The 24,218-nt window shown below is 36.3% G+C and overlaps 3 protein-coding genes across 5 annotated transcripts; 2 read left to right on the plus strand and 1 right to left on the minus strand.

Moving 5' to 3' along the window:
• The first annotated feature begins 162 nt into the window (after nucleotides 1-162).
• Nucleotides 163-16,105, plus strand: Ndfip (Nedd4 family interacting protein). The gene is made up of 2 exons (XM_017627665.1): nucleotides 163-350; nucleotides 14,220-16,105. Exon 2 carries the CDS (start codon nucleotides 14,267-14,269, stop codon nucleotides 15,092-15,094), a length of 828 nt encoding a protein of 275 aa, XP_017483154.1. The 5' UTR covers nucleotides 163-350; nucleotides 14,220-14,266; the 3' UTR covers nucleotides 15,095-16,105.
• Nucleotides 187-12,711, plus strand: Krn (Keren). 3 transcript variants are annotated; one of them, XM_017627667.1, is made up of 2 exons: nucleotides 187-350; nucleotides 11,832-12,711. In XM_017627667.1, exon 2 carries the CDS (start codon nucleotides 11,967-11,969, stop codon nucleotides 12,585-12,587), a length of 621 nt encoding a protein of 206 aa, XP_017483156.1. In that variant the 5' UTR covers nucleotides 187-350; nucleotides 11,832-11,966; the 3' UTR covers nucleotides 12,588-12,711. The 3 variants fall into 3 exon arrangements, with proteins under 3 accessions (XP_017483156.1, XP_017483155.1, XP_017483157.1); XM_017627666.1 differs by lacking the exon at nucleotides 187-350 and adding an exon at nucleotides 405-604; XM_017627668.1 differs by lacking the exon at nucleotides 187-350 and adding an exon at nucleotides 11,029-11,242.
• Nucleotides 15,485-19,253, minus strand: Mcm7 (minichromosome maintenance 7). Its single transcript, XM_017627664.1, has 5 exons — nucleotides 19,070-19,253; nucleotides 18,640-19,009; nucleotides 18,072-18,573; nucleotides 16,948-18,005; nucleotides 15,485-16,496 (listed from the first exon to the last, which is right to left on the minus strand). Exons 1-5 carry the CDS (start codon nucleotides 19,098-19,100, stop codon nucleotides 16,295-16,297), a joined length of 2,163 nt encoding a protein of 720 aa, XP_017483153.1. The 5' UTR covers nucleotides 19,101-19,253; the 3' UTR covers nucleotides 15,485-16,294.
• Between the last annotated feature and the right edge of the window lie 4,965 nt (nucleotides 19,254-24,218).

Below are 24,218 nucleotides of genomic sequence, written 5' to 3' on the forward strand. Positions count from 1 at the left end.
AAAAGTAGGAACCAAATTTTTAGTTCCACTTGGATGTTTAAGAGAAATGAAAAGAGAAGAAATAAAACTATAATAAATACAGAATCACATGTCTGTCGGACTATCGATAGGACCAAAAAAAAAAATCGATGGTTTTACACCTCTAGTTTTTACTTCATTGATGATTGTATTGGGAAGAGGAACGGAAAAAAGTTAACTGGCAATTGTTTTTGTTCATCTTAAAAATTTGTTTTAATATAAAAAAACACTCATTTTAGCAACAATAATTAGCAAAACGAGCTGTGAAAACATTCAATAAAAGTGGGTGAAGATAAGTAGTGCCGAGAATTGGAGAAAAACGGCGTTAAAAGGTAATTCAAATTTATTTGAAATCTAATTGATCGATGAGGAAAATGGCCAACGCAGCTAATGTGTAAAAAAAAAGTGGGTTGGCGTTAAGCTCTTGCTCAAAGGCTTGAACTAAAGATTGCGGCCGTGATTGTAATTCAAGATTATTCTTACGTAAACATATACTATAAACGTCTACATTTACGAATTATTTCGTATGGAAAAGTTTTCTAGTTTTACAATCAGCGTTTCTAAATTTGTGTGTACATCCATATACGTATGTATATACATACATACATATGTAGATATATGTATTGTAAATATTTTGCCTATACAATTCGAGCTGATTTTTGGCCAATTGCACTGGCTCTGGTATATTGAAGTTAATTGATTTATCGATAAAAGCCTACATATCGTCGTTTAAAATACAAAACCGCGTATCGTCGTTCTGCAAAACCGCGTAACTGCAATTTATTTGTCAAAAATTGGATTTGCTCGCACAAGCTCTTGGCTCAAGCCTTATCCATCCATTCGTCCTGAAATATATTAGTCATAAATGCGATTGCTTTGTAAAAAAGAGAACCATTTAGAAATATGAGTGTTTCTACTATCTGGAAAATAATTTATGCCACCTCACATACGCGGTTTTGCATTATCTTGATACGCGGTTCTGCATTTCTCAAATTAAATGTTGAAAATAGAAATATCCTTGCGTGGGGTAGTTGCGAAAGAATCATTAGGATCTATACATACATACATATGTATTTTGTAGTTTTTATTGTCTTTCGGTGCTTCCAAGCAATGAAATCGGTATTGGAGAAAAATTACTTTAGGAACCGGATGCCAGTACGGGCATGATATAAATATTAAAAAAAAAAAAATAAAAATAAAATATTTTTATCATGATTACGGGGTTTCCTATAGCATTTGTATTACTCAAATTTCATTCACAAATAGGAATATGTGGGCATTTAATAAACCACTTATGTACGTACATACATATGTATGTATGTGATTAAAAGGTTTTGATTTTGAGGATAAAGAATTATTGTATTCGTTTTAAAAGATGTAAAAATGTCTAAATTCGATTTAAGTTGATCTTTTAAACGACGAAATGCATGAAATATATACATACATATGTACACGACGCTTTAGTCTAAATGGACTGCGTAATATAGCAAATACCTGATAATTAAATACATTAAGGTGTATACAGTGAAAGCTCTCAAAGACGGACGCTCTAATAGGCGGTCACATTCTTGGGAACGAACAATTTATGGTTTTTTCCATACAAATTCTCTCCCATACACAGACTTTCCGATAAACGGACGCCGGCACTCAAAAATGTCCAGTTATGAAAAAAATCTCCCTTAAGCGGACGCGAAGCTCTAACAAGCGGTCAATTTTTTTTCAGTCAGATGTTGACTCTTGCGCTTCTACATATCGTCGTTTAAAGTTCAAATATATTTTCTTTTCTAGAAAATGTGTTGCCTTTTCGTTGCACTATTCGTGCTGCTTGAGCGGAGCGGGCAATGAGATTTTGCGGTAGGAAAGAAAACGCCATAAATTTGAATTTATTCTTATTTCATCCTGTTTCTGTCTAAGGAAGAATAAATATTATTTTAGTTTAGAAACCCGCAATTTCAGTTTGTAATATTTGAATTTTAATTTTATTTCTATACCGACAAAAAGTAGATGACCATCGGTGTCTGCTTATGGGAGTTTTCACTGTATTATCAACATTACATACCCTGCTACAATTAAATGCAAGGCTCCTGTCTGCGATGAAGCAAGACGTAGGTAGTAAATAACCGACTTTCATATGATGGACATGGACACCCATAAAATATTACTTTAAATAATTCGACTCCGGCGCCACCCGCTGGTCCATTTTTTGCAGAAGCATTTTTTATAACGAAATTAATACCCATTATGAACTTCAACCAGATTGTACATAAATACGGATTTTTTTGGTTTCAAAAGTATCTTTTATCATGCAAGTAACATACATACATACATTTTGAATTTAAAAGAAATCAGTTCATAAATGAGCCGTTCAGTGCACACATCGATTAACTCCACTTTCTGAAAAATCTTAAATTTAAGTGTCAAAGCACTTGGTATAGTCATAACTTATTACGTTTATAATAACTATATGTATAACATACAATAGTACATAATATTTATAACAACATTATTTATTTGATTTTATAATATAAATGGAATCTTAAAAAATAATGTACATTATTTGATCGCATCACCTAACTTTTTGTTGATGGAGTTAATCAGTTTGTGCGCTGAACGCCTCAAATACGACTCTTATAAATAACTCGTCTCGAGCGCCACATAGCGAGCTAATTTTTGATAATTTTTTTGCGAATGTTGTTATTGGTTTCTTCAAAATACAAAATAATCGTCGAACATAATTTATATGCGTGTATAAATCCTCGAAGTATTGCTGCTTTATTTATATTCGTTTGTGAATTGATCGGCACCTGTGGTGTAGTGGTTAGCAGTGCGCGCTTCCACATCGCAGTGCCTGGGTTCAAGCCCTGGTCAAAACAACATCACAAAAAATGTAAAAAAAGTGTTTTTCTTAACAGCGGTCGTCCCTCGACAGGCAATGGCAAACCTACGAGTGTATTTCTGTCATGAAAAACAGCTTCTCACAAAAATACAATCGCCGTTCGATGTCGACGTAAAACTTTAGGTGCCTCCAATAATTTCAAGGCGCACGGCGCACATCGGAGGAGAAGCTCGGCCAAACACTAACATATGGATTCCAGCGGAAAGTCTACAGCATAAAAACAATTAAACGTCCTATATCTATCATATTTATCGACCGATTTGGCTGCTTTTTATAATAGTTGCGATGCCGTTCGAGTCCGGACTAGTCAGAATTAGTCAGATTTTACTGGAAATACTTTCCCGTACTCCCAAGGACAGATTTTACTACTATTTTGTGAGATAGTGGACATTTTTATTAAGATTTATAAAGGAACTAAAAATATATCGCATTGAACACTGACAGAGCATATTGTATGGAATGATTTGCGATCAACTTTTCCTTTCATCGAGAGCACACTTTGTGATCAAGTTTCTTAAGAATTGTTTAAAACTTATGACTGCAGTGATGAACTTATGTATATTGGGCAAAAAACTCTTCTTGTTGTTATTGTTGTTCTTATAGCGGCTACAACAACCCCGCCCAGATCGGTTAGTCCCTCGATCGTTGTCGTCAAGCTCTACTAGCGGTAGCCCCAGGAAGCGTGGAGCATATGGGCAGGTGATGTTGCGGCGACATCAAATGGCATCCTGTCGCTGTCCTCTTCTCCTTTTAACTCTTGTAAGAAAAGCTCTTTTATTGATCCGAACTAACGCAACAATTCGCAGCACTTAGGTCACACTTATCCGTACCTGCGGAGGTGGAACCGAATCACGAAAAGTAGCCTGTCGTCTCATCTTCTATAAGATAGGATATGAAATAAGGTTGCCATATACATATGCCAACCGCATTCAGAGATTTGCGCCACGAAAAGTCACCACTTAGCCATTTCAAAAGTTGCCTGCTGTCCCTACTTGATTAATGAAGCAACCCGTCGAAACCTCCCACTTATTGCTTTTTTAAGTATTTATAGTAAAACAAGTTCCTTATGTATTTACTAGGGTGATTTTCCAAACCGGTTTCCACCGGTTTTTCGGAAGTTTATAGGCGGCTTTTTTGAAATCTTGATTTTTCGAATATCGAATATCGAAAATTCCTAAATAGTTTTAAAGTTATATCCCAGGTTATTTGAGGATGAGCATGCATGTTTTCTCGCCGTTAAAAATTCCTTCAAGGACAATATTAACAAAACTTTTTCAACGGAGATTTTAGTAACGTAACGCCAGGTAACGTCACGTCAGATAATTCAGCTGAGTAATCATAAAGCAGCAAAAGATTACTACATTTAAAAACTTGAAAAATTAACCTTAAACATTTCCAATATTACTACAAAAACTTTTGTACAAATAGTTCTTTCCCAATTCGCAAAGTTTTGCAATTTTGTAAGCCAAGTATGTTTACTAATATCTTTAAATCGCTACTACCAACAGTTGTATATTTTTTACTGAATGAGGGGGCATTTAATTGCTATGCTAATCTAGAAAAACCTTTTTTTTTAATTTTGACCTTTTCTTTTTTTTAACATGTCAAAACGAGCGTCAATTAACGCCAGATTGGAACTACCCATATGTGTAAGCGCCAATTTATTATTATTATTATAATGAATTGATCCAGACATTTAATACAAAAAAAGGTCTGTTAGGCATAATTTTTCACAATTCTGTACCTCTTTTTTATCGCGCTCTATTGTATAAATAAATCCTCACATACATATTGTCGTTGTTTTTGCAAAACCGCCCATCGACCTGTTGCAAAACCGCCTAAATCGCGGTTGTTGCAAAAATCAAGAATGATAGAATACAAGATTGCGCCAATCGACCTGAGAGTAACTGGCCGTGACGTCAATAAATACCAGAATGAGAGAGCAAGACGAACTCGACAAGAAAAAGAGGAAGCATCGAACAAAAGGCAGTATTGCCAAGTTTTCAATTTGAAAAAGCACCAAATATTTATTGGTGTATTTTATGGACTTTATATGCATACATAATTATATTGTAAGGATGCCGATTCAAATTAATAAAAATCAATGTTTCTTGCACGACGGTCGATTTTTTCTGGCTTGATTGAAGGTGCTGCCACATATTTTGTTGTCGCTTATGATTGTGCCATGATTTTATTAAAATTTTTGTGAAGTTGCTTACCACGCTTATGATTGCTATAAATTTTGCTTCCATTTTTTTAAGATTTTATAATTTGGTGTCTTCAAACTAAAAACAAAAGCACCAAAAACGCACCAAGCACCAAACTCAAAAATGTTCGGGTTTTGAATACCCACTAAATTTGGTGCGAAAAGCATTAAGTTGGCAACAGTGAATGTAAACAAAAGTATTTTATGACGTCAGCGATTGGGTGGATGCTGTCAAATCGACGATGAGAGGGTTAGCGGTCCGCGAATGGCGCGACCTTTATTTTCTGGATCGTGTGCAAAAATGAGATTTGGTAACCCTGAACTCCAGGCATCGAGATTTATGCATAAAAATCGTTAAATCGTTATTAAAACAACAGATTTGTAAAATAATAGCTAGAGAAAATACCGCCTATCAAGGCAATGCCGTCATAGAATAAACCGTTTTTTCGCTCTCCTGTATAAATTGAGTGCCGTAAGATAGGCGGTTTTGCAAAAACGTCGACGATATATGTATATAAAGTACTTACACATTTACGCTCTGCTGCGAAAATCAGTGATCTTATACGACTCTACAAATCGTCTGTATGAAAACCCACCAGCGAGGATAAGCAGTGATCAATTTACAATTATTGCGAAAGCATCCAGAAAACTCTAGTTGCTATGCTAAAAAAAATACCTAAGTATTTGATGAAGGTTAAAATGCTTATGGGATATTTGAAATTAAAGACAGACTGGACAATTCTTATATTGTTGCAACAACAAAAATCAGAATTTTAAATATTTCGCATTAATAGTTAAACACTTTGCAATAATACGACTAGTTTAAAGCGAAACGTGCCATACACGCGGTGAGGAGCCAGACACGCTATATTCGAAAGTTTAGGCACAACATTGTTTGTTTTTATTAATTTTATATGTGTAATAATAAATGTCTTGTAAATGATCATTTATAATTTTGAACAACAAACGAAGCTAAAAAGGCATTTTCCGGTTCTCACTTCTAGAATTCCGCGAAAATTTGCTTTACAAGTGCACTTTGAACACCAGTATCCGTACCTACTCTAAAAAAACTAATTACTACTAGCACAAGTCGTTACTCTCAAACATAACTTGTTTATACTTCGAGTCATGTACACGATGATAATTTCAAGTATTGCATCGAGCTGCAGTTGGACAATCAAGTTGTTTTCTTGAGTGGAATACCTCAACCCATTTGTCAGTAGCTAAAATGGGGAATGCGAATATCAAATGTAAATTCAAATAAGAAGCCGCATTTATTGTTTGGTGCTTAAAAAACTATTTATATATTTTTTTTCATGACTTCAGCGGTGTCTTTGAGTTTAACTATTATTACTTGTACATACAGTGACGAGCAAAACTGTAACATGGTTTAACACTTTTTGTTTCAGCCACCGCTATATTTCCAAGTTCTAACGACTTTCATACTTTTGCTGTATATTCTTGTTGGTACATCCCTACTCCCTATCTCATAATGATTTGAAGTAAATACAACAACAATAAAAAAACCAGCAGACAAAAATGTAAATTAAGGCAGATGTTACAGTTTTGCACTCACTCTCAGNTATTAAATTTGATTTTAAATTCATATTTCTGTTTTCGAAAACGGCTGTTTAACTTTTAATCTTCTTCACGCGTAAATATAGTGCAATTGTTTGTTTGAATGTATGTAGTATGTAAGTATGTATGTAGCTACATTCCGTCATTGGGTTTACTGAAATTTTATCTTATCGAATTCGTATTTATCACAACTGTTTTGCGATTGTTACAGGAGAGGTTCGACACTGGATAAATAGCTCGATTTTTGCATATTTACAATGTATAAAATTATTGACTTAACCATTGAACAATTGTTTAAATAACGTATTTTTTCATTATTCATATCTGTTCATGTACAGACATATGCACACATACATATGTATGTATATCTGGAAGATACCAAGCTCCTTCACGCGTTCTTTTAAAGGCCTTTCAACGTTTTTGCCCTAAGTGCTAATTTTAATAAAAGCTTTCAGTTAATGAAATATGTATAGACATAAGTAATTTTGAATTGCTTTTTGATTTAATTATCCCCATGTGGATCTACTACATCTCTACGTACATATGTATAAAAGTATCTAAATAAACTTATGTACATCTGTGCGTAAATGCATGCGAATTCATTTACACATTTACGCATGTACATGTGTATGATGCGTATGTATTCTTGTATATAACATATTAATAGTAAAAAAGTAACATTAATAATAAAACAAGATTTCTAAATATAAATTAAGAAACATTTCGACTCCTGCGCCACCTATCGGAAACATTTTTTGTAAAGTTATTTATTTCCATGTGGGCAACAAGAATCGAAACGGACTATAAATACTGTTTTTTTTTTAAATATCTCGACTTTGTGCCACCTAGCGGATTAATTCCTCTTTCTTGTTGCTTGTCATTGGGTTTTGAACTAAGTTTAAAGTTTCAAGTATTTAGGCTATCGGGGAAGTACTCAGAAATCGCAATACTGCACGTTCTTAAAAACATATATTCTACTTACATATGTATGTACATTAGACTGCCTCACTCCCCATACAAAAAAAAAAATCGTAACTGTGTTTCCATTGGAATTATAAAATCTGTTGTATTTTAAGACGCCCACCAAAATATTTCTGTACTATATACTAAGATTTACGTGAGCTGGACCGATTTGTAAGTACCTCCGAAAATGGAGTTTTTTATGAATAAAAATAGTTTCTTAAAGACTTTTTTGAAAAAAAAATCCCCTCAAATGACAAAACGGTTTGAGCTTAAAAAATTTGCATAAAAAATATATATATTTTTTTTTAATTTTCAACGGAATCGTAATAATGAGCTTGTTGATGCTGTTGGCCCAGTGTTTCTCAAACCAATATTCGAAAAAAGTTAAAAAACAGCATCAAAAATCTCATTACTACGATTCCGTTCAAAAGATTTTTGAATATTTTTATGCAGGTTTTTTAAGCTTAAACTGTTTTGTCATTTTGTGATTTTTAGGCATAAATCTCGTTGCCTGGAGATCACGGTTATTAAATCTCATTTTTGCCACACCGGCGATTTAGGCGGTTTTGCAACTGGCCAATGGGCGGTTTTGCAAAACCATCGACGGTATGTATGTATGTTCATATCGTCACCTGAAATGCAAAAAGACATAACAACATAGTCACTGAAATGGAAAAAGTCGTAACTAGTATTTTTTTTTTTATAAAACGATGTGGGGAGTTGTAATTCGATGAAATCCATCATATCAATCGAAAAGTGAATTTTGAATTTTTTATTAGTTACGGCTTTTTGCATTTCAGTGACGATATGTATGTATGCAGACCGTTTCAATACTTAGAAAATGAAAACAAAACCAAACCATTATAAATGTTAATTTAATATTTGCGATAACTAAATTCACACGAATAAATGATTTGGACCCTCCGTAAATATAGAAATGTGTGTGAGTGGGTAGAGAACTACAACAACAGTATACATAGTTCACTTCACATTAAGCTTAAAGTTCGTGCTGTAGCACTTAATATAATTCCTCACAACAAGTAATAACTATTTAGTAGGGGCACACTCTCATGGCGTGCGCTTTGTTTGCGAGTAGAACTCAAGATAGCTGCCACATGTAGGTATTTCTTGATTTTTCTGAAATCGCCAGTATTTGCACTAAAAATCGAAACAATTTTACATAGCGCACTTTGCAAGTGGAATACTCGCTTCCATTCCACAGGGCCTGGGTTCGGGCCCAGTTTCCGACCAACATCAAAAAATAAAACATAAACAAGTTTTTTCAAATAGCGGTCGCCTCTCGGCAGGCAATAGCGAACCTCCGAGTGTATTCTGCTATGAAAAAACAGCTTATCAAAAAAAAAAAAAAAAAACAATCGCTGTTCGTTATATAAGCTAAGCGTTTAAGTTTTCGAAGATAGGTATAGTTTTTTTTTATAATTCCCAAGATATGTATGAACTACTGCGAATAAGTTGGTTCTGTGTGGATACCTGTGGATTTTAACTTCGTAGACTTATATTTTTATATAACCTATTTTGAAATTATTTCCTACAATGTGCCATTTAATGCAGAAGTAAGGCTCAAATTTACTATCTATACTATAATAAAACTGGAGATTGTTTGTCTGTATGTCTGTTTGTCTGTTTGAACTCACTTACAGTGACGGGCAAAACTGTAACATGGTGTAACACTTTTTAATTCAGCCATCGCTATCTTTCCAAGTTCTAACGACTTTCATACTATTGTTGTATATTCTTGTTGGTACATCCCTACTCCCTCTCTCATAATGATATGAAGTCAATACAACAACAATAAAAAAACTTGCAAACAAAAATGTAAATTAATGCAAGTGTTACAGTTCTGCTCTTCAGTCCTTTCAACCTAAGCCAATAACGTTTACATTATAAACCGTTTTTGCATTTCAACACTATTTTTGTATTGGTCCACGCAAAAGTTCTTATCAGGCGTTGCGAAGCAAGCGAGGCATTTGATAGTTGATTCATATTTGATTTCTTCTTCCGGCAGGGTGATAAGATGATGTACCCGTTTTTTGGAATTGAATTCTCTCATCTCCGTTGGTATCAAAATTCATCTGTATAACGAACTTTTGCTAGCATCTCATATTTCCATCTGACTTTTCCAATTGTAGTCCTGTTGTTGTTGTTGTAGCGGTTACTACCCTGCAAAAATCGCGAGTACGCCATGCATGCATGTAAAGAGTACTCCCGCAGGACCAAGGAGTACTCCAAAATTAACCACAATTTATATAAAAAAATATGGCTACAGCCAGGCATGCAAATGTGCTTTCAAATGCTCAACTTCAATCAACTTCTATTTCATTAAAACACGAGTACTGATCGGGTAACAGTAAGCTGGTGTAGAGACACGAGTTGGACCGCTACAGCATGAAAGAGGAACACTTTTGTAAGTACTCCAACAATATACCACAAATAGACTACATGGTCCAACGATTTTTGCAGGGTAAGCCCCGCTCGGGTCGGTTCATCCGTCAACGTTGTCGTCAGTTTCAGCTAGGGGGAGGCTCAGGAAGTGTGCGACTTCAACAGGGTCCTTAAATGCTTCGCTGTTTCTGAAGTTTAAAAATTTGAGAGCATTCGTTTTTTCGTGAGGGTGTAAGTAAGTCCGGCTATGGCAACAAAGGACGGAAACATATATACATTTAATATAAATTTGAATATAGATTAATATTTTTCCAGGTCGGTCACTATCTACATGTGGCTTGAATAGTGTGAATAACTTTCGGGGATTACTTTGGGCTTACATCTGTTTTGAAATTCGTGCATATATATGTACATATGTATGTTTGCAGCTTAATATGTTAAGTGCACTTCAAGTAGCAACGGTACAATAAACACTTTAGTGGCATAAGTTCAATTATCAGTATTACATCATCGAAGTAAATTTATCAGTATTACATTATCGTTTTATTAAGCTGTACTGTGCATGAAAAAAGGCTGCATTCCCTTGAAAAAGGTGTGGTTTAGTTTAAAGATTTTGACGAACTTAAGCCCTCAGATAAATTGAATAACAATTGCGCATCAGCAAGAAGTTACATCATCGTTTTGAAAAGGCAGCGATGCATACATATACTAAACGATATACGTAAGCCCGCTTCTTGAATTGAGATATGTTTGTACTATTTATGCAAGTATTCCAATAAGCGAATACTGATGCTTGTAACTAGACGAGTTAACCAAATCGAATCTAGCATTTGATAGCGTCGTAGGCGTTGTTATTTATTCTTTCTTTGCCGCCCGCTGTCTGTACTTCAATTTGCCGTCCACTTTAGATAGCTCGCGCAAACGACGGAACTGCCCTGCCACTAGTGTGCGGCGCGTATCGAGAGTGCGGAAACGTTAAATTAGTAGATGAACTCGCGCGTATAAGTTATTCGAAAACGCGGTTGACAAGTGTGCTTGCCGTTCAAAAAAAAAAAATAAGACGAGTAGACTTAACAGTGAAAATGAAAGTGTGATTTAAAAAAATTGTGAAATTCATTCTGTTCGGTGGAAAGTAATTTTTGGGCTTTATAAATACATATAATTAAACTGGCAAAAAGGTAAATACAAACATAAGTCCAAAATTTATCAGTGAATATAATAGCTTCTGTTTTTGTTTTAAGTGTTTGCTTGTGAATATGGGTTTATTTCCTGAAACTATCTTGCCTAACTAATAAGCTTACTATTTTTCGCTGTAGGACGCTCGTATACGCTCTTTCGCATTCAACTCGGGGGGGCCTTTAGCCACCAAACTATGCGCTTTAAGGAACGCCAACATTAATCAGCACATGTATTACCTACAGCAGGGGCCCAGCAGGGGCAACAAATCAAATGCTATCTCATTCATCATCTCCTCATGTTAAAAAGCAAATTTATGTATATATAAATATTTATGGTTGTTGTAATGATTTTTGCTGACTTGTTTTGTTCAAATTTGTTCCTTTTTATTTGTTTTTTTTTTATAAATATACTTTAGTTGGATCGCATTACATAAAATATTTGTCTGCATTGCTCACCAATTAGCGCTGGAATCTCAATATTTCTCTTTTTTAATTGTAATTTTTATTTTATAATAAAGTTTGGTTGCTTCTACTAGTAATCTTTAGTTTTATTTATGTTGTTAATTAATAGCATTGCATTAATTTTCAGCGCACCGACTCATCCACCAAACATTGGTTGGCATGCTGCCAGCACGAGTTGCATGAACGACTGTCTCATCCTTCAGACAAGAGCCAAAAAACGCACGCTAATTGGCACGACAACCAAAGAGCACTTAGTGACACAATGCCCGAACGCAGGGCTGCATTTTTACATCCGTCGGATACGGAACGATTGCTCTGCATTTTCCTAGCGCTTATTCTTCTCGCTCCTTTTGCGGCAGCTTGCTCCAGTCGTGCCATACAGAAATCACCGCCGCCGCCATTGCCATCCACAGGACCAGCTGATGATGATTCCACCACGCAGCGCCCAAACATAACATTCCCGATTTACAGCTGCCCGCCCACCTACGCTGCTTGGTATTGCCTAAACGAAGCCACCTGTTTTACCGTTGAAATCCACAATGAAATACTCTACAACTGCGAGTGCGCCACCGGCTTTATGGGCCCACGTTGCGAGTACAAAGAAATCGATGGCTCATATTTGCCGACAAGACAGCGTGCCATGCTCGAAACCGCCAGCATTGCGAGTGGTGCAACATTAGCGCTGCTCGTGGTTGTTATACTCTGTCTGATGTGGTACATACGCTACGACAAACAGCGCCAGAAGCTGAATGAGAGCGCCGAAATGGCTCACGACAACGAAGGCCTCGACGAAGTAGACGGTATGACGCGATTGCCAGTGCGTCGACCATTCGGTGAACATCATTATAAAACTCTGCCTTTAGCAGCGGCTTTTAAGCGATAATTTACTAAAGACGGAGGAGAACCGTCCAAAATAATGGGCAGCTAAAACGTCAACTGAAAGGGGCCTTTAAAATTCCAGATTACCACGCTAATGGCTACTAGAATAAATAAGTTTAATGACGACGTGCAAGATATTAAGCACAGAAAAGACAAAAGAGATATACATACATATTGCAAAAGACATTGTGAAATACTTTAATGCCATTTTATCAATCCAGTTTTGTTAGAAAATAAGTAGGTAACTACCGAGATCGGTAACCAATCCTTCAGAAGGATTTTTTACAGCAACTTGCAGTTGTAATGGATTTTACATACATAAATATACAGTGGTCGAAATAATTATAGCCGCCCCACAATTTTGACAAGTTTTAACATATTATTTTTATTTTTATTTAATTTGGTTATTTTTTTAATCAAAATATAGTTCATTCTTAAACAAGTCCCGTGTAAATCCAAGTTTCAAACTTTGTGCAGTGCTCTAAAAAAAATCAACAAACTTTCATACAAATCGCAAGCTTTTTTAATTAGATTTCCTATAAAGATTCTGAGTACGCAGTTTTGTAGCCTTTTGAATTCTAGTAGACCAAAGTACAAGTTTGAAATGGCCTAAATTTTTTTTTTTGGAATGTTGCACAAACTATGAAACTTGGATTTACACGGGGTTTGTTAAAGAATGAACTATATTTTTAAATAACAATCAAAATAATATGTTAAAACTTGTCAAAATATGGTGCGGCTACAATTATTTCGACCACTGTATGTACATCTATGTATATACATACGTATATCTTCTAGCTTAGAGTGAAGTATTGCTAAGTCCAGTTTTTGTTAATTTTACGGGAGATAATAAAAACCTTTCGAACTGATATTCTTCCATCTCTTATTTATTTTGCAAAATTTTAATATAAAATTTTTATACATTTTTCTAACTAAAACCATTCAAACGCGTGAAATTCCGCAACTTCGATGAAAGGTCTTTTTATTCTTTGGGGCTTATGAAATTTTCGGTGATTATTTTGGATTTAGCGAATTTGCGTATCACTGCAGAGAAACGAACAGAAAAAATTTGGTAGCTCTAACTTTTAGAAACCAATTTAACTTTTCACTCTAAGCTAGCGATATAATATTGGGTTATCAAAAATTTACTTCAAGTCTTTATATTTTAGAATTAGAGGGAAATATACAGCCACTGGTGCACATCCTCTGAGAAAGTTGGCGTCCAATGAGCGCTGATAAGTAACCTTATAGGCTAAGTTAAAAATGTATCAGCTAAGGGTTCTTTACTCGTCAAATGTTGCCTTACTAAGTAAAAAAAACAAAAAAAAAAACTAAATGCAACACCAAATCTTAACCCATTTGTGAACCAATCATGAAATCGACGTGCTTTGCTGGCGTTAAGCCAATAATAAATGCAAGAATTTCTCTTTTAATAAATGTACAACGACTACTACTTATTTATTATTATTTCTACTATCGTATCACACACGAATTATAATAAATATTAAACAATCACCCAACTGAAAGCCTTTTACTTCTGTAAAATTGTTTTTATAAATTGCCAAATCATTATGAAAATCTTATTTGTTTATTCTGTGATGCACTTCCTCATTGTTTTTATGCAATTTTCTTACAGCTTAACTTCGCAAACGCCCATACGTGCGTGTACAACCGCTCGACAGGATGTCGGATAATCAACAACCGCCACCTACGTCCAATGGTGAGGAGCTTGGCCCACCAAAAGCGGACTTCAGTGCCCCTCCTCCCTACGAGTTGACTAACAGCGGCGGCAATACTCAGCAGCTACAGCATTCGTCACTACAGCAGGCGCCGCCCGTGCTACAGGTGTCTTTGCCGCCAATTAACACACCAACGCCAGCCGGCGTCATGATGATAACTGGCGATGTGCCAATAATGCAGCACACGGCCAAGCTGCCCACATACGAAGAGGTGCAGATGGAGAAATCAATGAATGGGGAGCTGCCTCCGCCATTTATGAACGCACACGTGCTGCAACCACCGCCGTTGCCGCCACCAAACCCCCTATTGGCCCATATACGTGACGGTGTGGGCAGTATGCCAGGAACCGGCACAAACGCCGCTGGCACCACGCCAGCTCTTACATTCATCGCCATCGATGCGTCTGAGGCTGAGAATTTGACCAGCACCACCGACAACAGTCTGCTCGGCACGGATATAATGTTCATAATGGCCTTCATGGTGGCATTCCTTTTCAACTGGATCGGCTTCTTAATGCTCACCTGCTTCTGTCACACAATCGCTGCACGATATGGCGCCCTGTCCGGGTTTGGCTTGTCGCTGGCAAAGTGGACGCTCATTGTGAAGAACTCCACCGAGCTGGCATCGCACGAAAATTCGTGGCTCTGGTGGCTTATCATGGCCTTTGGCTTCTTGATTTGTGTGCGCGCGCTCATTCAGTATGTGTCCATCAAACGCACATGGCGGTTGCTATCGACCTCGGCGCAAGAGCGTTTGCTCTTCTTCTATTAGGTCATCAATGGTGCAACCAACACCTATGTGATGCTTGCAATGAAACATGCAAGCAGATTCAATCTAATTTTTTTTTTTTAGTTTAGCTTGTTTAGTTCTTTTTGCACCGTAGAATGTTTGTACATAATAAAACAAATATATTAAATAATATAAAATTCGGGTTACACTAAATGTATGTATCTACATACAGATCGTCGTTTAAAGTACAAAACCGCCTATGTGAGGGTGCATAAATTATTTTGTAGAGAGTAAAAACACTCATATTTCAAAATGGTTCTCTCTTTAGTAGTAGTATATTTCAGGATTTGGCTTGAGCCAAGAGCTTCTGTGAGCAAATGCAATTTTTGGCAAAAATAATCAGTTACGCGTTTTGCAGAACGACGATACCTGGTTTTGTACTTTAAACGACGATATATAGGTTAGAGTTTTAGTCCAAAATTATACATTGAGCTTTGCGTAGAAATGTGGGAGCCACGTTTGCACGCGAATAATTTTTTTTTTTTTAACACTTGTATTAAAAAGTTATCGCGCAATGTAGAAAATAAAATCGTTGAAAACCCTCCCCTACAAGGGAACAGTCTCGAAAAGGGAATTAATATATCGCTTTTAACGCATACATTACAAAAATTAAGGGGCCGTATTTTTATAGACCAATTTTTGCACACGAGCAGCAGGAAATACATAGATGTTGTAGACGTCGCCAGCATTTCTGTTCTTTCAATATCATTTGCTCTCCGATTGGTATTAGCATTTTATTAGAGAATAGCTCTGGAGGTACTTAACAGGATGCCATTTTATTAGGTTTTTATTTCGAAGCGTTTTATGAATATCAAATTCAAAGTTATTAATATTTGTTTCACAACCCGCAATCAATCCAATTGTACATATATTTCCGAGAATCTAATATTGTGTATTATTGTTGTTTTTACTATTATCTATATCAATGTGTATTCTTAACGCAAATAGTTTATGCGTTTATTTCAAATAAATTATAGTGAACATAAAATTGTCTTTCTAACGTTTATTGATTTAAAACTAAAAAAATACACTTTCAGCATGTTATTAAGAACAAAACACGTACTTCCATTCAAGTAACAACAAACGTAATTGATGAAGATGAAAGTGAGTTAAATGAAAATATGCAAGTCAAAATATGTACTTTAGGTGCGAACGAAACGACGTACCAAGCTGTCGTTTTCATTACATAAAGGTGATTTTGGTGCGCGCCATGTTGACTTGCCACACGTTCAGCTCCTCGTAGTCCTCAATGCACTTGTCCACTTGGTCTGGTTTGAAGCCTTTAGTTGTGCAACGATCAATTACGTCCGCGATTTTAACAGTATTGCTAGAGCCGGCTAATTCACGCACAACAGCGAATATCTTGTCCGATGTGTTGGGGACGCTGGAAAAAAGGTTTTAATATTGATACAAGAAAATTGCAATGAAGTTGATATAATCAGCCTTATTGCAAACTCCATGTGAATAAATCGTTCCCATAATTTAACATGTACAACAAAAACAAATTGGGAAAAATTGTTTTGGTTTTGCTTTATAATTTTCGGGAATATATGTTCACATGGAATTCGCAATAGGGCTGAATAACGCGCGTTAAGCGCCTGTCATGTGAACGGCAACTAAAATATTGATAGTAAAATAAAATTGCAAATAGGGGCAACCATGCACCACCACTCAGCATTATTCCAATTATTTTGAAAGATTTTTCAATGGCCTGGTTTTTTAATTTTTTGTTAGAAAATTGGACCTCAGTCAAAAAGTTTAAAGGTTAACTACCTTCTAGAGATGCCACTAGTATGAGCCTTAATTCTATAAAAATAATATTGCGCAATACTTACTGTCCTTTTTGATGCTCATGTAACTGATTCAACGAATCCTTTGACATTTCCAGCAGGCGTAGCGCCTCGGCTACGTCATCCTTTTCAACCTTATCCGACAAACGTAGACGCGCCAGTGCCGTAGATAAACGTAGAATTCCCAAGAGATTACGTGCCGATGTAAAGGTCATGTCCTTTTGATTGCGCGCCTCCCGTCGCAATTCCACATAAGCTCCAACAATGTATTCCGTCAACTCATCGGGTATAGTGGGGTTTTTGCGCTTGCAAAGGTTGATGTAACGTCGCATAAGATTCATATCGAGTGCCTTTACTCGTGTCGGTGGCTGCTTGTTGTGACTATGCACGTAGGTAATGTGCTTAGCTAAGCGCAAATCATTGTCTCGATCTGGTTTATCCTGCATTAGCCAAAGCAAATCGAAACGTGACAGAAGTGCAGCTGGTAGCTGAATATTTTGTTCAACTGTGCGTCGTGGATTGTAACGTCCAAAAGCAGGATTGGCAGCAGCCAATATTGATACACGCGCATTCAACGTAGTCATAATGCCTGCTTTGGCAATGGAAATTGTTTGCTGTTCCATTACTTCGTGTATTGCTGTGCGGTCCTGATCTGCCATCTTATCGAACTCGTCAATGCAACATACACCCTGATCGGCAAGCACGAGTGCGCCACCCTCAAGCATCATTTCACCAGTGAGAGGGTCCTTCATGACGGCGGCGGTTAAACCCACACCAGAGGAACCACGACCGGTGGTATATTGTGAACGCACGGCAAGACGACTTATGTAGCTAAGTAGCTGAGATTTGGCTACACCAGGATCGCCCATCAGGCAGATATTTATGTTACCACGTATACGCATGCCATCTGGACGCTTATCAACGCCTCCCACCAAAAGTAGCAGCAATGCCTTTTTCACATCCAAGTGACCATATATCTCCGGCGCTAAGCTAGTGGCAAGACGCTCATAAAAGTCGTCCTGTGCTAGCTCTTGCAACTCTTCAGCCGTAAGCTCAGATTCCTGGTCACTCGCCTCGTCATTTTTATTTATGCAAACGATGCGCTATATGTGTTCAGTTCCGTACGTAATTATGAGAAAAGAAAACAAATAATGGTAAGATATACTTACGTAAGCCTGCAGGAATGTTTCAGATAATAAGCCTTGAATTATTTGTCGGAATCCTGTGCGAACTAATGGCAGAAAAACTCCTGAAATGAGCACATGATCTCCAGGTTGTGCCATACGAGTTACTTCACCACGGCACATAATCGTCATGGTGCGTGGTATATGTCCAACCGGTACTTGATCGCTGTGTTCCTGTATTTTAATCTCCTGGAATTTAACGAATTTCGAGCCACGCGTTTGCAAGTATAAACGGCCGCCAGCTTTGTTCACGCGACAATCATCTGAGGGGCATTCTTGGACAGGTATGAATGTTAACGAGTTTACAGGCTGATAAGTTTCAGAGCCGCAACGATCACAAGTATACGTTGCTACAACCATCATTGGCTTTACTTCAGTGCAACGAGTAACAATGCCTCGCACAGTTACTAATTTTCCGATATGTTCCGCCTTGACTTCACGTATGGACTGGGCCTTCTCATTGGAATGTGGCTTGAAAGCGACTTCACTGTAAATACGGAAAAAATATTGCATTTTTAAAGATAGTAGAATATTTTAATAAGCTTTTCTTTACAATCGTTTCATCAACTCGGGTGGAAAATTGTTACGTTGATCCCGTTGTTCCATTGGATTGCGTGTGCGCGACTCCATCAACAAGCGGTGTTCGATGTAAACATCCAAGGCGTCCTTGGCTGGAACCTCACGTTCTTTGAAGCTGGGCAGAAGGTCGACAATAGCGTCACTGAACATCGCTTGATAACGTCGGCAATTGGAAATAATGGCTTCTGTAAGCTCTTCATTGAATTCCGATACATGATCGAGATCTATTGTGATGAGTATTTGTTCGCGATGGGCAATTTTCACAAGTTGATGTGCGTAAACAAATTGCTTTTTCCCGGTGTCATCCTCTTTGCAGAACTCGGACAGAAAGGTCTTAATTGATTCTGTAAAATTTATGTTATCCTCACGAAGGGTATTGACAATATAGAGAGCGATATACTTACCCTTATCTTGTACATAATCTCGACGTGGCATTTTCTTAATAATTTACTTTCCTGTGTGAATAAAAATTAATTATATTGGATACTAAAACAGTTTTTCAAGACGCAAATGCACTTTTGCCAGCTGCAACGCACACTTTTTGGTCACTTTTGTTTATTTCGCGCCAAAATCCAAACACACACACGCAGATGACAGCACACTTGGGCGACATCTATGTGTTCGGTAAAGAAACAAAAACCTGACAGAGTTGCATGAAAGGACTCTGAAAACATGAACACGCCTACAACAACAACAGAACAGTACTGTATTTGGTCCCTAAGACTAGGTTCACACAGAGATTGTTGCTCATTTTCTGCAACTTCTCTTTTGTTGTTGCCCTTCGCGTTAACACAGAGCAATTCTTTTGCACCTTTTTTGGTGTCAGCTGTAAACGGCCAACCAGAGTGTCCAGATTTGGCATTTTCGCGCCAATTTGGCGATTTTTTTTGGATATTTCCGCTTAAAAGTTTAGAAAATCGGCCCTGGTGATTTTTCGCGATTTTTTCCCTTCAAATAAGTGTTTTCCAATTATAAAAATATACAAAACTTGGTTTTCCACGATAATTTTACAGAATAGGCTAATGAACTGCGTGATAAACTTGACTTAAGAATTATATTAATAGACTGTCAAACACGTTTAATCACCCTAATCGAAGAACTTTTGAAACGATTACCTAGTCAATTAAATACTTTTAAAAAAGCATTGATTTTGTCACCAGAAAAGTGTGTGAATCGCAAGAGGGCGAGTTCAACACCACCTTCACGACGAGACCCAGATGCTCCCAGTCCTAGGAGCCTAACATACTGCTCTGCAAGCAGTTCCTTGTGGGGAGCCACAGCCTAGCAAACATCTGCTTGCAGAAGAGCCCTCGCCAAGGCACGTCAGGAGGCATCTCTACGAACTGACGGACGAAGTCCAGATGTTCATTAAACAACCTCTGGACCCGTCAGCCTACCGACAGGCCCTGAACGGCATTCACGGGGAATCAGTCTCGAGTTATGTAGTCTCCCGCCCTGTGAATGCTGTTCTAGGCACACAACCACCGGACGTGGACGCGACAGAACTCTGTCTGCTTCGGCTGGCTATTGCAGCAGGCCAAACTCATACCTGAGCAGAATTAACGAGGATGTGCCCAACCAATGCCCGGCATGTGGAGAGTTGCCCCATGACTCTCGGCACCTCTTCAAATGCCCTGAGACCCACACCCAGCTAACGCCCCTGTCCTTATGGACACACCCTGTTGAAGTCGTACACTTCCTGGGCCTCCCCTTAACTGAAACAGATGACAATGTTGACGGATGGACCGACCCGAGCGGGGCTTGGTAGCCGCTACAACAACAACAACAAAAGTTTCTCTGTCTGAGCCTAGACTATACACACCTAATATCCCAAATGTAACTGTAAACCCGCCATTTGTCATTTGCCATTTCGCCTGAAACCTGAACAAAAAGTTTTCTTTATTTAATTTTTGTGCTAAAATATTTCTAAAATAAAAAAGAGCTGCTCGAGAAAGCGAAAGTGTTGTGTGCGAAAATGCCTTAATAAAAATTACGAGACGCCGTTCTCTGCATTCCCCAGGGACGCAGATGAAGCGGCCAAGAGGAGGGATAATCTCCGCATCGAGCCCAATGAGAATCTTCCGCCGCATAACTCCTGTGGGCATTCGCAATAATCAAAGCGGAGCTTTTTCGCACTTGCCTGGTTATCAGGTTATCTGGTTAAAAATGATTTTTGTGTAGTGTATTTTTTTGTTCTAAACTGAATAAGAAATATGACCACAACACTTGATAACCAGGCAAGCGTGAACAACCTCGTATCCACGCATTCGCAACATCCCTAATACATACACATACTTATATGTTTGCACATAAATTAACTTTTTTTCAGAAGAAAATATTTTATGGTACTACCAAGGCACAGTGAACAGGTAGTATGAGTATAGCAGCTGATTTGATTTTTTTCAAAATATTTGGTCTCGAAAATGTCAAATATTTTTAATTTCTTCTCACGAAAATTCTAAATTGTTAAAATCAATTTGCAGATAGCGCACAAAAAATTTACTTGAAAGGAAAAAATCGCTAAAAATCGCCAAAAGCGATTTCCTAAATTTTTACGCGAAATATCCAAAACCAATCGCCAAATTGGCGCTAAATCGTCCAATCTGGACACTCTGGTCGTTAGCGAGACAGCAGCGAATCAACATCGCGGATGGGTATTCATTCTGCTTTGTTTCTTGAATACAAAGATGCCTTGCGAGAAATATGTACGTACATACATACACTGCCGGAACAAAGTATTGGCACAGCAAATTTTTCACAATATATGCCACAATGTTCATTCTAACATTTTTCCGCTAATTTTGTATAAAAATATGGTTCATTCTACAACAAAAAATCATAAAAATTTAATTCCTGAACTATATGCGAAACTCGCGAAAATTCAGCAAATTTTCATGAAAATTTTCAACTTTTTAATCAGATTTTTCAGAATTTTTTTGAGAATACAGATTTGGAACCCAATCAATTTTGTTATAATAAAGTGCAAGTTTTAAGTAGCTAGGAATTACCGTTGATTTATGGCAATTTTTTTCACGCAGTCTCTTCCATAGAAACAATTTTTTTCGAAAATACTTTATATGGAAAAAATGCAAAACACCTTCAACAAAAAAAAAAAAAAAAAATCTCTAAAATCAACGCGATTTTTGACTAACTCCGAACTTGCATTTTTTACTAGAATTTAATGGGCTGCAAAACTGCACACTCAAAAAAATTCTAAAAAATCTGATTAAAAAATTTAAAATTTTGTGAAAATTTGCTGAACAAAGTTTAGGAATTATATTTTTATGTTTTTTGTTGTTGAATGAACCATATTTTTATAGAAAATTGGCGGAAAAATATTAGAATAAAAATTGGTGCAAATATTGTGAAAAATTTGATGTGCCAATATTTTTTGCCGGCGGTGTACATATGTATATTGAAAATTCTTTTGGTGGCTTACAATGCCTTTTGTGTTGTACCGAGGATCTTTAAGAAAACTAGGGAATATACTATTAGAGGAAATTTTTGATAATATCACAATGATATGAAAATTTTGATGAGCATGAATTTCAATATTGACGTGGGCGAATCCAAATGAATTCTTTTTGCGCACCTGACGGCCAATCTGTTTTGCACGCGTTTCCTAGAAGCCTAGATGACCAAAATAGTTGGGCCTTGGCGTGACCCGTGATGACATCAAACACTGACAATTTATTCGTCTGTCGACGTCATTTGGAGCCTTATGCGGTTCATGACGTCCAATACTTACCAAAAAAAATTTAAATTAATTTCAACGTTTTTACTTATTTTTTTTGGTTTAAAATTTAATCATTTATTTATATTTCATTTTACAAAAATTGCATAGATCTTAAAAAAAATATATATAAAATAAAACAAAAACTAAAGCATTTTAAATATTTCCGAAATTTAAAAAAAAAACATATAAAAACAAATATGTAGCGACCTGCAGAAATTGAATGTGTGAAATTGAGATGTTTTCAAAATATCTTTTGTATTTTTCCTAAAAGCAACCACTGTAAAGTAAAAAATATCGTTTTCTCTCTACATACATTGTTGTTGTAGCATAGATTTACCGTACAGTTTTTTTCTATGTGTATGTGCAGCCGTGTTTTTTATGTTTGTAAATATGTATGTTTTCATAAACTGAAAACATGTTTTTTATTTTTTATTTTTTGTTATGAATTTATTCAGTTTTGCATAGTTTTTTGATTTATGATTAAGTATGCACTTTATAACGGTTATATGTTGCAGAGTTGAATTTTTACTGGTTTGCTTCACTATTATTGTAATTTTAACCAATTGCATTTTAAAATTTATTATTTAACATAAATAAAAATAGTAATTACATATACATATTTATGTTAAAGAAAAAAAAACTATACAAATACTTAAACACATGCAATAATGTATGTATGTATGTATGTATGTAACTTAAAGTTTATTAATCACATGCAAAGTTAAATAAATTACACATTGTAGGAGTCTGAGGGCCAGTTTTTCAGTGCCAGTTCAAACTTAGATTAACTAAATACAACCGTGCACTAGAAAACTGGCCCTAAGGCAGATGTACATAAAGGCAAACGTATAAACTTGGCGCGTACAACATACATGCGTACATATGTAATTTACGGATGTACATAAGGACGGGTCAATTTATATGGGACATTTTTTCGACTCAGCGGGTAAGGTATTCTAAGAGAATTTTCCGATGAAATCAATTTCGAACTTGCCGAAATCCGAAAATTTGTTCTTTTCCTTTTGAAATGATTTTTAAGGAAAGGTTTATGAAACTACAGCAAAAAAAAATGATTTTACACCAATGGATTCTTCGGCAAATTTGCTTAGAACTTCAGGTAGGATACTCCTATGCCATACCCGTATAGTAAAAAAAGTGCCCACCCTAATGCAGCTTAGTAGCATTGCTTGTACATTCATCTCCGCTATTTTCAATTTTCTTCGATTCAAATTTTCTGCGCGCTACTGTACTTTCGTCATGTATACATACGCATGTATGTATGTATTTATGCACCAAAGTTCATTTATATAGTTTTGCCACATAAACTCCACACGTTTTTTTTTATGCTATGCGCGTTCACATTTTCATATACCTACAGTTGCAAATACATATGTATGTATGCATTTGTATGTTTGTAAATAAGTATATAAACATAAGTATGTATGTATATCTCTATTTGCATAATTAACTTTGATAAACGCACTTTACAATTAAATCAGTTTTTAAAACTATTATTCACGCATATTTTTGTGCAATTGCATATATGTATGTATGTATGTATGTATGTATGTATATGTATATGTGTGTGTGTAAACAAAAAAATAGGCCATTTGCAAATTAAAGTAGCTACAAATTAATAATAAGCCGTTAGTATTAGACCAAAATAATGCTTATAACTAAATACATTTTTTTTCACACACACAAAGTTTGTCATTTAAATCATAAAGAAAACAAAAAAACAAAAAAAAACTACGAATAATGAAAATAAAAAAAAACGCTTAATTTATTTATAGAATTTTATTACAATTTCTAATTAC

Source organism: Rhagoletis zephyria, unplaced genomic scaffold (assembly GCF_001687245.7).
Source record: "Rhagoletis zephyria isolate East Lansing unplaced genomic scaffold, Rhagoletis_zephyria_1.1 Rzeph_scaffold_05384, whole genome shotgun sequence".
Taxonomy (NCBI): Eukaryota; Metazoa; Arthropoda; class Insecta; order Diptera; family Tephritidae; genus Rhagoletis; species Rhagoletis zephyria.